The sequence below is a fragment of the Salmo salar genome, chromosome 09 (genome assembly GCF_965601325.2).
Source record: "Salmo salar chromosome 09, fSalSal1, whole genome shotgun sequence".
Classification (NCBI taxonomy): domain Eukaryota; kingdom Metazoa; phylum Chordata; class Actinopteri; order Salmoniformes; family Salmonidae; genus Salmo; species Salmo salar.
In genome coordinates, this window is record NC_138299.1 from 134,134,111 (window position 1) to 134,149,186 (window position 15,076).

Here is a 15,076-nt window from a genome sequence, read left to right on the forward strand (position 1 = left end):
GATTAAAGTCCTTCATCTACACAGTAAAGAGCAGCACCACTGAGATGAGATTAGTGATAAATGTGTGGTATACTTTTAGGCTCACCTCCAGTCCCAGGTACACCCCCCCCTCCTGGTACTCCACCAAGTCCTCCAGCTCCTAGGCCTGCTCCTGCACCTCCTGGAACTCCTGTGTGGCAAGATAAGACAAGAACAGTTAGTTAAAGGGATGATCTGCAGTTCAAACAATAACAAAGCAATCTCAAATTTATAGACAGCGCTACAGATGCAAGACTGACCATCCATGATATCAACATTATAGTTTTAACACTGTTTTGAGGCTATGCAGTATTTGTTTACAATAAAAAGGTTTACAAACAAAGGAGTAAAACATGTTTATTTTGGATTCTGATGGTATGACAGTTCAGCTAAACTAAGGAGGCATCTATACGTTATATTCTTCAAGAATATGTGGGTATATACAGTATCATTAATTAATTAATAAAAATGAATGTAGCAACTGCTGTTTGCACCTTTAAAGGTGAACAAAAATATGTACCACCTCTGTTTTGAGAGATTTTTCATACCATATTTAGCAGCTTTGGCCGCAGCAGGGTTATATCCTGAAATGCAAAAGTTTATACATTAGAAACCCACATTTTTATAGTCAAACTGTAATCACAAAAAAATGTGGCAGAATTCTGAACTAACTAAACTCACTGTAAGAGGTCTATCAGATTTTTAAGTTGTACAGTTACTTTCATATGTACCTCCAGCTCCTCCGGGTACCCCTCCAGGTACACCTCCAGGTACTCCTCCTGCTCCTCCTGCTACTGATCCAAGACCTGGGACGCCCCCTGCACCTCCTGGGACTCCTATGGTGGAAGGTCACAAGAAAACGATTCACATTCAGTCTTGTCTTACTATCTAAAACTCTGATGTTGCTGTTCTGAGTGATGTTTCTTACCATATTTAGCAGCTTTGGCTGCAGCAGGATTATATCCTGAAACATAAAAAAAGGCATTACTCTGAAAATCTTTAGATATACTCTGTCAGTATAGACCACAAAAAGAGTGAAAAAGCTATATGTTTAATTTGTATCCTCTGAATATCTATTGGTAGTAATGATGCTGTCCTGCAGTAACTGTAGCTGTCCTGTCTAGTAGTTTTGTTTGGTGGTACTGTACACTGTCAGGTACAGTAGTAGGTCAGAGATCTCTTTCTCACACACTCTTTCTCTCTCTCTCACCTCCAGGGTAAGCTCCTCCTGCTCCAGGGTAGGCTCCACCCAAACCAGGCACACCACCCAAACCAGCACCTAGGGGGGTGGGTGAAGAGAGAGAGAGAGAGAGAGAGAGAGAGAGAGAGAGAGAGAGAGAGAGAGAGAGAGAGAGAGAGAGAGAGAGAGAGAGAGAGAGAGAGAGAGAGAGAGAGAGAGAGAGAAAGAGAGATAGAGAGAGAGAGAGAAAGAAGGAAAGAGAGAAAGAGAAAGAGAAAGAGAGAGTAAACACCTCAAGAGTTAATAGTTGAAGTAAAGACATTTCAGTAGCCCTGTGATAGCGATCATTACCATACTTAGCAGCTTTAGCTTGAGCCTGGGCCGGGTTAAGACCTCCTGTCCCCACACCTGCAGAGAGTGGGGGAACATAGACAGAGTTACAGGTCTCATTTCCAACTCATTTAAGTAATAGAGAGCTTTTAAAATATATTTTCACATATATTTATGTAAGTGTTCTCCAAATCCCTACCAGTTCCAATGGGGTATCCAGGCTTGGATCCAGGACCTCCTTTTCCCCCAGGAAGGCCTGCTCCACCACCACCACCAAAGCCTCCGTATCCTGAAACAAGTGGAGAGAACCATCTACTGTACCGTACTGCTTGTACTACACACATACAATTACACATCCATAACACTTAAAACATTTACATATGAAAAACGTTCTGTACCAAATGGAAGTTTGCCTCCAGCTCCTCCAGCTTTCGCTCCATAGCCACCTGTGGAAACCATGGTGGCAAATAAACGGAATAGAGTAAAGGTTTTGAATATCCACTAGCACACTGTCAGAAAATCAATTACTACTTCAATGTTTTTGAACAGTCTTTGTTTTAAGTTATTGATTTATTGCTGATTTATTCATTCCAGATCCATCCAAATACATAAAACCACACAATTTCACTCTATTCAATTCACCAGTAAACGTTAATACATCTAATGTAGAGGGTTAGTAGTTCTACATTATTGTTAAGATTTGAGCCCAGTAGGTCATAGCTGAAGCAGTTTGGGTTTTTGCGTGTGTAAACACAGCTACATTTGTTTCTCATCAAACCGGTGTTGATTTGATTCAGAGATATGACCTAGCCTGCTACAAACATCGAGAAACATTCTGAAAACGAAGCTACGGAACAGACAAGGAGGATTTGTCAGTCCACCCAGATCTTACTATTGCCCCTGAGTGACTACAGATCTGTGAGGAGGCCGAAGGAGAGCTCTAACCTACTATATGCTTTTGGCTGCGTGACACTCTTCCCTGTGAGGGACCGCATACAGTAAATAGCTAACTAAGACCATGTTGTCTTAACACACATAATATTAACTGACATTGATTGAAGTGGTAGTCCCTTACAGGGAATGGGGTGTGAAGCAGCTAACTTACATACAATACATGACAGGAGCAATCACAGTTTTAGTGGGTTAAGGTTCGGAGGTATTGCACTTTTCAGATTCTCGAAGCGTCTTAGAGGAGAAGGTGGTAGATGTATCGTTCTGATTTTGAGGTCTTCCTAGAACGTGATGATGTGACTGCAACAACACATGGTGAAAAGGGCAACAACTCCGTTTTGAAGAGGAAAGAAAACACCCTTGTCCCAAAGCCAGGACCTGGGCCTCAAAAAGAGAACGATTCTCAGCAGCCAATTCACAATGATAAACCCACCATACATGACCTGATGCCTAGGAGGGGGGTAGCCATAGAACTGCCCGTGCACGTGGCCGTTCATGTGACCGTGGCCGTGCATGGGGCTGTGCATGTGGCCATAATGGGGGTGATGGGGATAAGACACTCTGTGCACTGGAGGGAAAGGAACTGCAACGCACGGTCAACAGTGTGTCAACTTCATTTAGAGTGACTGCAAACATCTGACATTTAACATCCATTAAACACTGGGATGAATGACGTTTAAGGACAATAGTCATAGTTGTTTTTAAGTAACTAATGGAGGATTGCCACCTCATGTTTAACTGCACACGCCAAATGACAATACACTTGTTTTAACACTAGCTATGTGTCCATTTCTATAGATTCCAAGATGTCAATGCAAAGACTGGAAAATGTAGCTTCATTATCAACATTTTACCTGTGAATTGATAGTAGGAAATATATCATTAGCAGTCATTAAATTGTCCGATGACATACCTTGTGTTTTGGGTGTTTTGAGTGGGTATCCATGGAATACTCCTGGCTGCATTGGTCCTCCGTAACCAACACGACCTGAGCCTCCTGGTCCCTGTTGTCCTCCACCTGCCACTGTAGAGGACAAATCATATCAGGCAAACACAGACAGACAGACAGACAGACAGACAGACAGACAGACAGACAGACAGACAGACAGACAGACAGACAGACAGACAGACAGACAGACAGACAGACAGACAGACAGACAGACAGACAGACAGACAGACAGACAGACAGAATAGACAGAATAGACAGAATAGACAGAATAGACAGAATAGACAGAATAGACAGAATAGACATGAAAACAATGTGATCTGTAGATGCATGCTACAGGTATCCCAATCAAATGTTACATGATTTGGGATTGAGTCCGTTCCCAGTGGCCACACCGGGCAGCACTCCGCGACCACCAAACCCTGCAGACATGAAGAGGAGGGGATCAGAGAATTAGCTAGTGAATGGATTATGGTTGAATGGCGGGAACTCGGTTACCGAGATTTACCGAGATTTACCGCCCAAAACCACTCCCTTTTCCCGGGATAAATAACTGCGAGAAACTGGTAAATTATAATAAATAATTTATATGAACAGCATGGCGTGAAATGGCGTTAAATGATATGCGATGTCTAAATATGGCTTCCCTGCAGCCTCTGCATGATGAATCAACACTTAGGGTGGGGACAGACAGCTCATCTCAGTATGGAGCGCAGTTCACAATGCATGTAGACCTACTTATCATCTCATCATGGTAACTTTTTTTCTTGTGACAGGTAGGCCTACATTTGGTGCAGCATAGCCTATGCTACAGTAATATAAATACCAAATGGCATCTAACTTACGCATCTCCATCTGGCTTTCAGGGATCACCTTGTTTTTTATTTGTAAAGATTATTATTATTATTTTAGTTGCAGATGCACAATTTTAAAACAGAATATCACTTGAATATCGTTGCTTTAAATCAGGGCAGATGCGAGCACTCGCTCGCACTCTCTCTCTCTCTCTCTCTCTCGCTATCAACTCCATTCAAAGCGCATCCAAAATAAACTATCCTGTTCTAGATTGATATATAGCCCTATATAAAGATGTCCTAGCCTACCTCTTTCAGGTAATAAATTCAATGCAGTATTAGCCTTATATTTAGCTAATTAATGATGGGTTATGCATAATAAGCTTCTAATTTATATCCTCCATCTCTTGCGCAATACGCACGCAGCTTTGCTCCGCTGGCCTCTCTCCTTAAAAAACGCTCCTTAGCTCTTGGAGTCCCATGCAGGATAAGCTAGACTACAATAGCTTGTTGGACATAATTAAAAAACATTTTTTATACCACTAGACTATTCGAAGAGGGACACAAGCTCTTTTTTGCTGAATGTTAAGTACAGCAGCCAATAGAACTCATGGGTAGTTTGAAAGAAGAGCGAATGCGCGATGGCGGTAGGCTTTAGCAATTACTTATTCAGACCCATAACCATTCAATCTTCGTGAAGCGAATTGAAAGCCTTCTGCATCTAATTCTAGTCCTATATTATTCAAGGATGTCATTAGAATGACGAAGATAAGGAAAACAAAACTTATTTAATTAACTGTTGAAAATGAGGAAGGAATGAAGCAACAACAGAGAAAGTGGAGGGAGGCTAATAACATTAAGGGAAATATTAATTATACAAATAGGCCCTATTATATTTCAAAGTTAAAATCAAATTCTCTAGCCTATTCTTGTAACTTTGTAGGCTACGTGTGCTGCACCAGAATCATATGTTCTCTTCTGCTTTATCATGGTTTATGTAATACAATACAGTACAGTAATACAGTTCACACTAAACAAGATTAGTCTACTGGAGCTAGTTTCATTTATTTACTCAAGAGAGCATATACAGTGCATTCGGAAAGTATTCACACCCCTTCACTCCCCCCCCCCCCCCCCAGCCTTATTCTAAAATGTATTAAATTGTTTTTTAATTCATCAATCGACACCCAATACCCCATAATGACAAAGCAAAAACAGGTTTTTAGAAATAAAAAAACAAACAGAAATATCACATTTACATAATTGTTCAGACCCTTTACTCAGTACTTTGTTAAAGTACCTTTGGCAGCAATTACAGCCATGAGTCTTCTTGGGTATGACGCTACAAGCTTGGCACACCTGTATTTGGGGAGTTCCTCCCATTCCACCCTCTCAAGCGCTGTCAGGTTGAATGGGGAGCATCACTGCACAGCTATTTTCAGGTCTCTCCAGAGATGTTCGATCGGGTTCAAGTCCGGGCCCTGGCTGGGCCACTCAAGTACATTCAGAGACTTGTCCCGAAGCCACTCCTGCGTTGTCTTGGCTGTGTGATTAGGGCCGTTGTCCTGTTGGAAGGTGAACCTTCGCCCCAGTCTTAGGTCCTGAGCGCTCTGCAGCAGGTTTTCATCAAGGATCTCTCTGTACTTTGCTCCGTTCATCTTTCCCCCGATCCTGACTAGTCTCCCAGTCCCTGCCACTGAAAAACATCCCCACAGCATGATGCTGCCACCACCATGCTTCACCGTAGGGATGGTGCCAGGTTTCCTCCAGAAATGAAACTTCGCATTCAGGCCAAAGAGTTCTTGGTTTCATCCAACCAGAGAATCTTGTTTCTCATGGTCTGAGAGTTCTTTAGGTGCCTTTTGGCAAACTCCAAGCAGGCTGTCAGGTGCCTTTTACCGTGGAGTGGCTTCCGTCTGGCCACTCTACTATAAATGCCTGATTGGTGGAGTGCTGCAGAGATGGTTATCCTTCATGAAGGTTCTCCCATCTCCACTGAAGAACTCTGTCAGAGGGACAATCGGCTTATTGGTCACCTCCCTGACCAAGGCCCTTCTCCCATGATTGCTCAGTTTGGCCGGGCGGCCAGCTCTAGGAAGAGTCTTGGTGGTTCCAAACTTCTTCCATTTAAGAATGACGGAGGCCCCTGTGTTCTTGGGGACCTTCAATGCTGCAGGATTTTTTTGGTCCTCTTCCCCAGATCTGTGCCTTGATACAATCCTGTCTCGGAGCTCTACGGACAATTCCTTCGACCTCATGGCTTGGTTTTTGCTCTGACATGCACTGTCAACTGTTGGATGTTATATAGACAGGTGTGTGCCATTCCAAATCATGTCCAATCAATTGAATTTACCACAGGTGGACTCCAATCAAGTTGTAGAAACATCTCAAGGATGATCAATGGAAACAGGATGCACCTGAGCTCAATTTTGAATCTCATAGCAAAAGGGTCTGAATACTTATGTAAATAAGGTAAATAACATTTAAAAAATCTTGTTTTCACTTTGTCATTATGGGGTATTGTGTGTAGATTGATTAAATAAATGTTTTTCCTAGTCAATGTTAGAATAAGGCTGTAACGTAACAAAATGTAGAAAAAGTCAAGGGGTCTAAAATCTTTCCGAATGCACTGTAGCTAGCTACATCTATGGGCTTTTTGGTGCTTGGGCTCATTAAATGTATTTAATATATGGCTCATCAGGCTCAGGTAGCAGTTACATCAATCTATATTTAGCCCCAGAGGGGAGGATATGGTGAAACACTCTGTTTGATATATATTGTGATTCATGTGGGTTTGTTCTGTGGACTTTCAGAAGAATAGAAGAGACACACCTTGTCCTGGCACCTGGCCACCTTGGTAAAGTCCAGGCACCCCCACACCTGCAAAGATCAATAAAATCAATTATTTTATACTGGATCCAATGGCCTTCATCAGATATTGTACACATAAACCCACGCTCACCTGGCACTCCTCCTTTTGGAGCCTTTCCTTTTCCGGCACCAGGTCCCAGCCCACCTCCAGGTAGTCCAGTCTGAGGAATAACAGGTGCTGAAAGAGACATATGGGAGAGACATTACATACTGTAGTTACAACTACTCATATACCAGTGAGTCCCCAGTCACTATTGTGAATCAGCATAGGTACATTAAACATCTAGAGGATAATGATAAAACATTGAATATTGTCAAGATAAAAAAGTAGGACTGGATGGCATGATTTGAGCTTTGTGTGTGTGTGTCTTACCTCCGGCAGGCACTGCAGCTCCTGCTCCTGCGCCTCCAGGTCCCCCTGAGTTTGTCATCATCATCATCATCATCATCATCATCATCATCATCATCATTAACACCACAGTGATCAAATAATGTGGACAATGCTAATCTTTATCCAGAGTTGTTTTGAGAGGCAGAGGTTCTATGGTACTCTAATCTGTATAAAGTGTATGTTGGGAATAGGGTGCCATTTGGGACACCGAACACAATAATGCATGGCATTCATCTTGCCTCATCAAATGCTTTATTTCTTTGGCTCTTTGGTTATTCCCTACGCAGGAAATGAGCTGTCAGCTCTGGCTCTTGGGGGCTTGGCAGTCAGATGAAAAGTTTTCATTTATTTATTTAACCTTCTCTTTCTATCTTAAAATCCACCAATCCCTCTCTCTAAGGAACAGACATTACGCAGTGCCTTTAGTATGTGGTGAACGAATGAGGAGATTCAGAGAAACAAGGGAAGGCTGGCAACAGAAAGAATGGAGAGGAATGCTGCTGTTCTGTTCTATCTGAAAGGGGTTTGGATGAAATGGGATTATTTTGTTGGAATACCATGAAAAGAGTCAAGATAGGGTTGAGGAGCATTGCACAAGAGCTGTATCGGCCTGTGACTGAGGGCCTTGTCGACTGCCAACCAATATTTAAGCGCAGGCTCTTTTCCATAATGTTAAGCCATGATACCCTTCATTGAACATGTACACACATACTCTAAAACAATGTAGTTCAGGCAATATTGTTGCTTAAACTATCTAGACTACGCCAACTTATAAATCATGTCAAAAGTTTGGATGCAATTGATGTGAAACATTTTCTCATAGCATGTGAGCACACAAACGTATGTGTTATTTAAGGTTTTTACAGTTAGTGAGTGCTTTTAAGATCAGATAACCTCTGCTTTCTTATGTCTCTAGTCTATTGGGAATATAATCTAACCTCGTTTGGGTGGTTTGGGACCCTTTCCTGCAGCTCCAGTGAACAAGAGATACAGAAGGTACAGTATATATAGAAAGTAGCTCACTAGTTCTAAAATGACCGCTGCGACTGTAGGATTTCAATAGGTCATGGGACCTTGGGTGCAAATATGGCCCACCCATGCCACTCACCTAGACCTGGCTGTAATCCACCACCGCCATAGCCTGTAGAGAAACACAGAAACAATATGGTTGGATTATAGTTTGATGTGATATATGTGTATTTGGTTGTTTTATAGCTTTCCAAAACACAGAGAAGTCCATAGCAACATTATTGAATGGCAATAAAGTGTTCTTTGATACAGACTCTACTCACACAACCCTCTAGTCTAGGGCCTGTGTTTCTCAAACATGTTGGCACCAGGGACTGGTAAGCCATGGTTCTCCTCTTTGGAGTACAGCTTTGGTTAAAACTACGACTTGAAAACGTGAGGAATGGTAAGTTATAGTATCGATCACATGGACTGCTGCATGGATTGCCCACAGAATGAGGGTTGAGAAACAAAGCTCTAAGGATCTGTCCTGTCTTGTGTAGTGTGTACTGTACCTGGCTGTAGTCCACCCCCGGGTAGTCCACCTGCACCATAGCCTGAAAGAAACAAAGATTTATAGCTCTGACATATTTCTAAATGTATATTGAAAAACATGTCACCTAGCTATCTTAAGATGAATGCACTATTTGCAAGTCGCTCTGGATAAGAGCATCTGCTAAATTACTAAAATGTACATGTAAATTGCAATACTATCACGGAGACCAGTGGTTCCCAAACTTGTTATAGTCCAGTACCCCTTCAAGCATTCAACCTCCAGCTGCATACACCCTCTGCCACGCCCTGACCAAACTACAATAACAAATAACGTCCTGACTAGTATAAGGGGTTATTTGTTATTGTAGTTTGGTCAGGGCGTGGCAGGGGGTGTTTGTTTAGTGTGTTTCAAGGTTTTGGTTTATGTTCTATGTTTTCTATTTCTATGTGGTTTTTCTAGTTTTCTATTTCTATGTTGTGTTTTTTCAATGACCTCCAATTAGAGGCAGCTGGTTGTCGTTGTCTCTAATTGGAGGCCATATTTAAGTGTGTTTGTTTTCACTTGTGTTTGTGGGTGGTTGTTTCCGGTTTAGTCTGTGCACCTTACTGGACTGTTATCGTCGTTATTTTTGTTTAAGTGTGTTTGCCTTCAATAAAGACGAAGATGAGCAATATACCCGCTGCATATTGGTCCGATGATTTCTCCTCTTCAGACGACGAAGTTTATGACACTGTGCCTGTATTTAGTTTTCTTGCTAGTGAGGGCCGAGAATCCACTCTCACATAGGTACGTGGTTGCAAAGGTCATCAGTGTCTTAACAGCACGATTTGCCAAGGCAAGAAACTCTGAGTGCAGCCCTATCCAGAAATCTGGCAGTGGCTTTTGATTAAATACAATTTTCACAGAACTGCTTGTTGCAATTTTGATGAGGCTCTCTTGTTCAGATATTGGTAAGTGGACTGGAGGCAGGGCATGAAAGGGATAACGAATTCAGTTGTTTGTGTCGTCCGTTTGGGGAAAGTACTTGCGTAATTGCGCACCCAGCTCACTCAGGTGCTTCGCTATATCACATTTGACATTGTCCGTAAGCTTTGCACACAAAAAATCATACAATGATGGAAAGACCTGTGTGTTGTCCTTGTTAATGCAGACAGAAAAGAGCTCCAACTTCTTAATCATAGCCTCAATTTTGTTCAGCACATTGAATATAGTTGTGGAGAGTCCCTGTAAACTTAGATTCAGATCATTCAGGCGAGAAAAAACATCACCCAGATAGGCCAATCGTGTGAGAAACTTGTCATCATGCAAGCGGTCAGACAAGTGAAAATGATGGTCAGTAAAGAAAACTTTAAGCTCTTCTCTCAATTAAAAAAAAGGTGTCAATGCTTTGCCCTTGATAACCAGCACACTTCTGTCTGTTGTAAAAGCGTTACATGGTCGCTGCCCATATCATTGGATAATGTAGAAAATACACGAGAATTCAGGGGCCTTGCTTTAACAAAGTTAACTATTTTCACTGTAGTGTCCAAAATGTATTTCAAGCTGTCAGGCATTCCCTTGGCAGCAAGAGCCTCTCGGTGGATGCTGCAGTTTACCCAAGTGGCGTCAGGAGCAACTGCTTGCACATGCGTTACCACTCCACTATGTCTCCCTGTCACGGCTTTTGCGCCATGAGTACTGATACCAACACATCTTGACCACCAAAGTCCATTTGATGTCACAAAGCTGCCCAGTACTTTAAAAATATCCTCTCCTGTTGTCCTGGTTTCCAATGGTTTGCAGAAGAGGATGTCTTCCTTAATTGACCTCCCATAAGCGTAATGTATATATACCAGGAGCTGTGCCAGGCCCGACACGTCTGTTGACTCATCCAGCTGTAACGTATAGAATTCACTGGCTTGTATGCGAAGCAGTAATTGTTTCAAAACATCTCCTGCCATGTCACTGATTGCGTCGTGAAACAGTGTTGTTTGATGAAGGCATTGTCTGTATAGTTTTTTTGGCCTTTTCCCCCAGCATTGTCCCAGCCATATCTGCAGCAGCAGGAAGAATTAAGTCCTCCACAATAGTATGGAGCTTGCCTGTCCTAGCCACTCGGTAGCTCACCATATAAGACGCTTCTAGCCCCTTTTTATTAATGGTATCTGTTACTTTTATACGTGTCTTACTACTCGAAAGTCGTCTTTATTCTCGCTCAAAAAAGTCCTGTGGCTTATTTTTCAAATTGTCATGTTTCATTTCTAAATGTGTGCGCAAGAGTGAAGATTTCCCGCGAGAGAATAACGGTTAATGTGATTGGATGTTAATTATTTGACTAGGCTACCTGTATTTGACATTGTGTTGTTATTTCAGTGAACACTAACTAGATGGTTTAATTTTGTTTTTGGCAGTGAAACAAGTCTATTCAGGCGAGAAAAAAACCTCACGCAAATGTATAGCCCCGTTGGAAAATTTAAATGTACTGTTTGAAAATGTGAAGAAAAATGTGAATCACATTTTTATTTGGCGTACCCCCGACAGCATTGCGTTTGGGAATACCTGACGTAGACCAATGCTGGTCCACAGAAGTACAGTAGAGAAACATGGCTTTGAGAATCTATTCTGTCTGTACAGTACCTGGTTGTAGTCCAGCTCCTGCCCCATAGCCTGGTTTGGGTCCTGCCTTCTGTCCCAGACCACCTCCAGGGAAGAAGCCCCCAGCACCACCTCCTCCATAAGTCGAGCCTCCATACGGCGAGCCTCCTCCATAACCAGCTGAGGAGAGTGACGGTGGGGGGTTATTAATCCAACCCTTTAACACTCTCAGTGTCTCATTTTGTGAAGCGCTCTAATATGGCCAAGAGTGATGGGTAGCCCAAGTGGTCATTTAGCATAATATTAGCTTGAACAGCACTAAGACATAGGGTCAGTACTACTGGTGATCCAAGAACTTGAAGTCACACTGTGCTACTGCACCTCCAGGCTTAGCGTATCCTCCTCCTCCAAAGCTTCCTGTTCCTAGACCGGTGGCTCCAGGACCAGCTCCATATCCTCCACCACCAAGACCACCGCCCCCAACACCACCAGCACCAAGGTTTCCATAACCTCAGAGAGGAGAGGGAGGAAGGGAGAGTATGAGGCAGGGTTAGTGAACAACATAATTTCAGATCCACATGAAGTGCATAGGTTGTGGATAGAAGATAGAGATTTGACTTGGTTGTATATATACTGTAGTAGGTCTGCAGAAGTGCTGGTGGTGGTAATGTCAGATTGTGACCACTAGAAGGAGTCAGAGGCTGAGAGGAACAATTATTCTGTAGTGGCAACAGGATTTTGGCACACAGCAACAGTCTCTATGGGGAGAAAAAAGTATTCTTCCTACATGGTAATCATACATAAATTAAGTCATATTCCAGCTTGGGTTTCTTATTGCTGACAAAACAGCAGGAGGGGGAGGCGGGGGAGAAGAAGGGGGAAGAGGGGGAAACTCAGGCAGCGAGAAATGCTCTGTCTTTTCGCCACCTTTAAATATTTCACAATCCTTAATCAGACATTGACCTGTGGCTAAACCCTCACATTGCAATTCATTCAATTACAGACAGTAAGATGTTTATTTTATTTAACTAGGCAAGTCAGTTAAGAACAAATTCTTATTTACAATGACGGCCTACCCAGGCCAAATCCGGACGACGCTGGGCCAATTGTGCGCCGCCCTATGGGACTCCCAATCACGGCTGGTTGTGATACAGCCTGGAAGCGAACCAGGATCTATAGTGACATCTCTAGCACTGAATTGCAGTGCCTTAGACCCTCAAAAAACCTCATCCTCCACATGACAAGATAACTAAGGAAGACACACGGAGCCAGCCACCCCTGACATTGACAAAATAGCTGTAAGAATAATTCAGTTAATGGACACTCCTACTGTCGTGAACTTAACTTTTGGGGGTGATAAAACATTACCTAAACAGCATTGAATATGGTAACAGTCGCCCCAGTCTCTGGCCCTGGGAAGGAGGCAGTGCAGTCTCGCTGTAGATAGTAGGTACATTATTCTGCTCAGTTAGTCTCTTGTGACAGAGTTAACAAATAAAATGTTAAATTGAGGAGCTAGCTGACCAGAGCACACGTAAGTTTTGGGTGTTGAGATGACTACTCAGTAAACACGACCTACTCCATGACCTCCTCCAGCCCAGAGGGGTCCTGTAGGGGACTGAGTAAGTCACTGGGAGTGTTAGTAAGATTCTTACAGTCTATTAGCAGTAGCTGGGCCACTATGTTTTACAGGGGTCGTAGTGCACTGGGTTGATGAAGTGGAGAGAACCGGCATGAGGTGTAAGCATGCACCCATGGAGTGGACTACGACCCAATACAGGCCTGCAATGTAAATACTGAACATCCCTGTAAAGCTGTGTGGCTGTAAAGCTGTATGGTTGGGGAATTATATAAAATCATTTAATCTTAATCTATCAAAGGCTAAAATGAAATTACTTCTGTGAAAGACCCAGACTAGACCAGAAGAGATCTTGGTTTGGTCTTGGTTTGAGGTGTTGTAGGCTGTGACAAGGGGGTGAGAAGAATAGCCAACTGTGAGGCGTCTGAGAACGAGGGAGGAGAGAGGAAAGAGGAAAGAGAGGAGGGAGATGATTATGAAGATGGCCCAGCTGTCTGCAGAAAGCAGAGGAAAGAGGGGAGAGAGGAGTGGAGGAATGCAAGGGGAGAGAGCGAAAGAACAAGACAGAGGTGTGGGGTTTCATCCTCTAGTCAAAACAATCATGGGCAACGTCCTGCCAAGGCATTGACATCCCCACCACACTAAGCTAGATGTCCTTCTGCTAATCCTACCTCCTCCAGACCTCCTCCTCACCCTCCTCCACCTCCCGTTGTCCAACCGACAGCTGACAGGCTTCTTAGAAGCGTGGAAGTGATGAGGAGGAGGAAGAGGCGAGACAGACGCTAAGCTAAATAGCCTCGGACTAATTCACCTCCTTCAAACCTTCTTCTCATTCCATTGCTCAACCAACAGACATTCTTTGAAATGAGGAGGTGATGAGGAGGAGGCAGCACAAGGTTGAGGAAGAGGCAAGACAGGGTCGTACATTAGTCTAAATGGTAAAGTACACTCCCTTGGCCTGGGGTTGGAGAGCCAGTCTATCTCAAAGCTGTTGGTTTTTCCTAACTTTCAGAGGAGACAAAAGACCAGCACAGGGTTGGAATGTTTCACTGGCAGCTCTCTGTTTGGGAGAGGAGCACGGGTCTGAGGGTGTGTGTGTGTGTGTGTGTGTGTGTGTGTGTGTGTGTGTGTGTGTGTGTGTGTGTGTGTGTGTGTGTGTGTGTGTGTGTGTGTGTGTGTGTGTGTGTGTGTGTGTGTGTGTGTGTGTACGTGTGTGAGAGAGAGACACACATACGGCCTCGCTCTTTCTCTTTTGGCTGTGTGAGACATGCTCAGCACTCAGGGTTGACCGCCACCTGCTACGCTGCTCTGAACCCTCTGATCGCAGACCAGGAGACGAAAGGCAGACACCACCAACTCTTCCTGAGAGGGAACGTATGTGTGTGCGTGTGTGAGTGAGAGAGAGAAAGAGAGAGAGAGAGAAAGAGAGAGAGAAAGGCAAGGAGAAAGAGAATACGAAAGAGAGGGAGTGGGCAGACTCTCACACCAGGTTCAAAGACAGTAGAGACAGCAAGGCCGTCCCAGTCACCACAGGACTCCATTTTCTTTGGCTCCAACATCACTGGATCTCACTTCTATAAAACAGCTGAAAGGGAAGCTACAGTAACCGTAATGCCTACAAAGTCATGTCTCTTTCTCTTTAAGGGTAAGAGAACACAGCAACATGCTCCGTCCGGACCCTTGCTGATTGGCAACCTTCCACAGATTGTATCACCGAAACACATAAGAGCTCAGTACAAAAGCCCTTTGTTTTAGTCATATTTACTCAGAGCTGTCAGCTCCAAGAAGCAGGCCTTTGTCTGAGGCCTATTATTACAGTATGTCAGTTCACACAAACATGTCTGTCTTAGCTCACACATTAACTTGTTGGAAGCGAGTGTACTGCAAGACCCACGTTTGTTTGTTGTAATGAACCACACACATGGAAACTCCGTCGGC

At 43.4% G+C, this 15,076-nt stretch overlaps 1 protein-coding gene across 24 annotated transcripts in view; it reads right to left on the reverse strand.

Moving 5' to 3' along the window:
• LOC106612831 (uncharacterized) overlaps positions 1-15,076 on the reverse strand; it is an 84,824-nt gene that overhangs the window by 27,587 nt on the left and 42,161 nt on the right. For 22 of the 24 annotated variants that reach the window (XM_045724556.2, XM_045724571.2, XM_082956308.1 and 19 more), the window contains exons 6-23: positions 11,941-12,069; positions 11,602-11,739; positions 9,005-9,046; positions 8,590-8,622; positions 7,464-7,508; positions 7,182-7,268; positions 7,052-7,099; positions 3,785-3,847; positions 3,393-3,503; positions 2,913-3,062; positions 1,927-1,974; positions 1,728-1,817; positions 1,550-1,606; positions 1,229-1,297; positions 947-982; positions 750-854; positions 567-602; positions 86-169 (exon numbers count right to left, since the gene is read on the reverse strand). In XM_045724556.2, the coding sequence (XP_045580512.1) occupies positions 86-169; positions 567-602; positions 750-854; positions 947-982; positions 1,229-1,297; positions 1,550-1,606; positions 1,728-1,817; positions 1,927-1,974; positions 2,913-3,062; positions 3,393-3,503; positions 3,785-3,847; positions 7,052-7,099; positions 7,182-7,268; positions 7,464-7,508; positions 8,590-8,622; positions 9,005-9,046; positions 11,602-11,739; positions 11,941-12,069 (1,371 nt within the window). The remainder of the gene's footprint in view (positions 1-85; positions 170-566; positions 603-749; positions 855-946; positions 983-1,228; positions 1,298-1,549; positions 1,607-1,727; positions 1,818-1,926; positions 1,975-2,912; positions 3,063-3,392; positions 3,504-3,784; positions 3,848-7,051; positions 7,100-7,181; positions 7,269-7,463; positions 7,509-8,589; positions 8,623-9,004; positions 9,047-11,601; positions 11,740-11,940; positions 12,070-15,076) is intronic. The other 2 variants (XM_045724573.2, XM_045724572.2) reach the window with 2 other exon arrangements.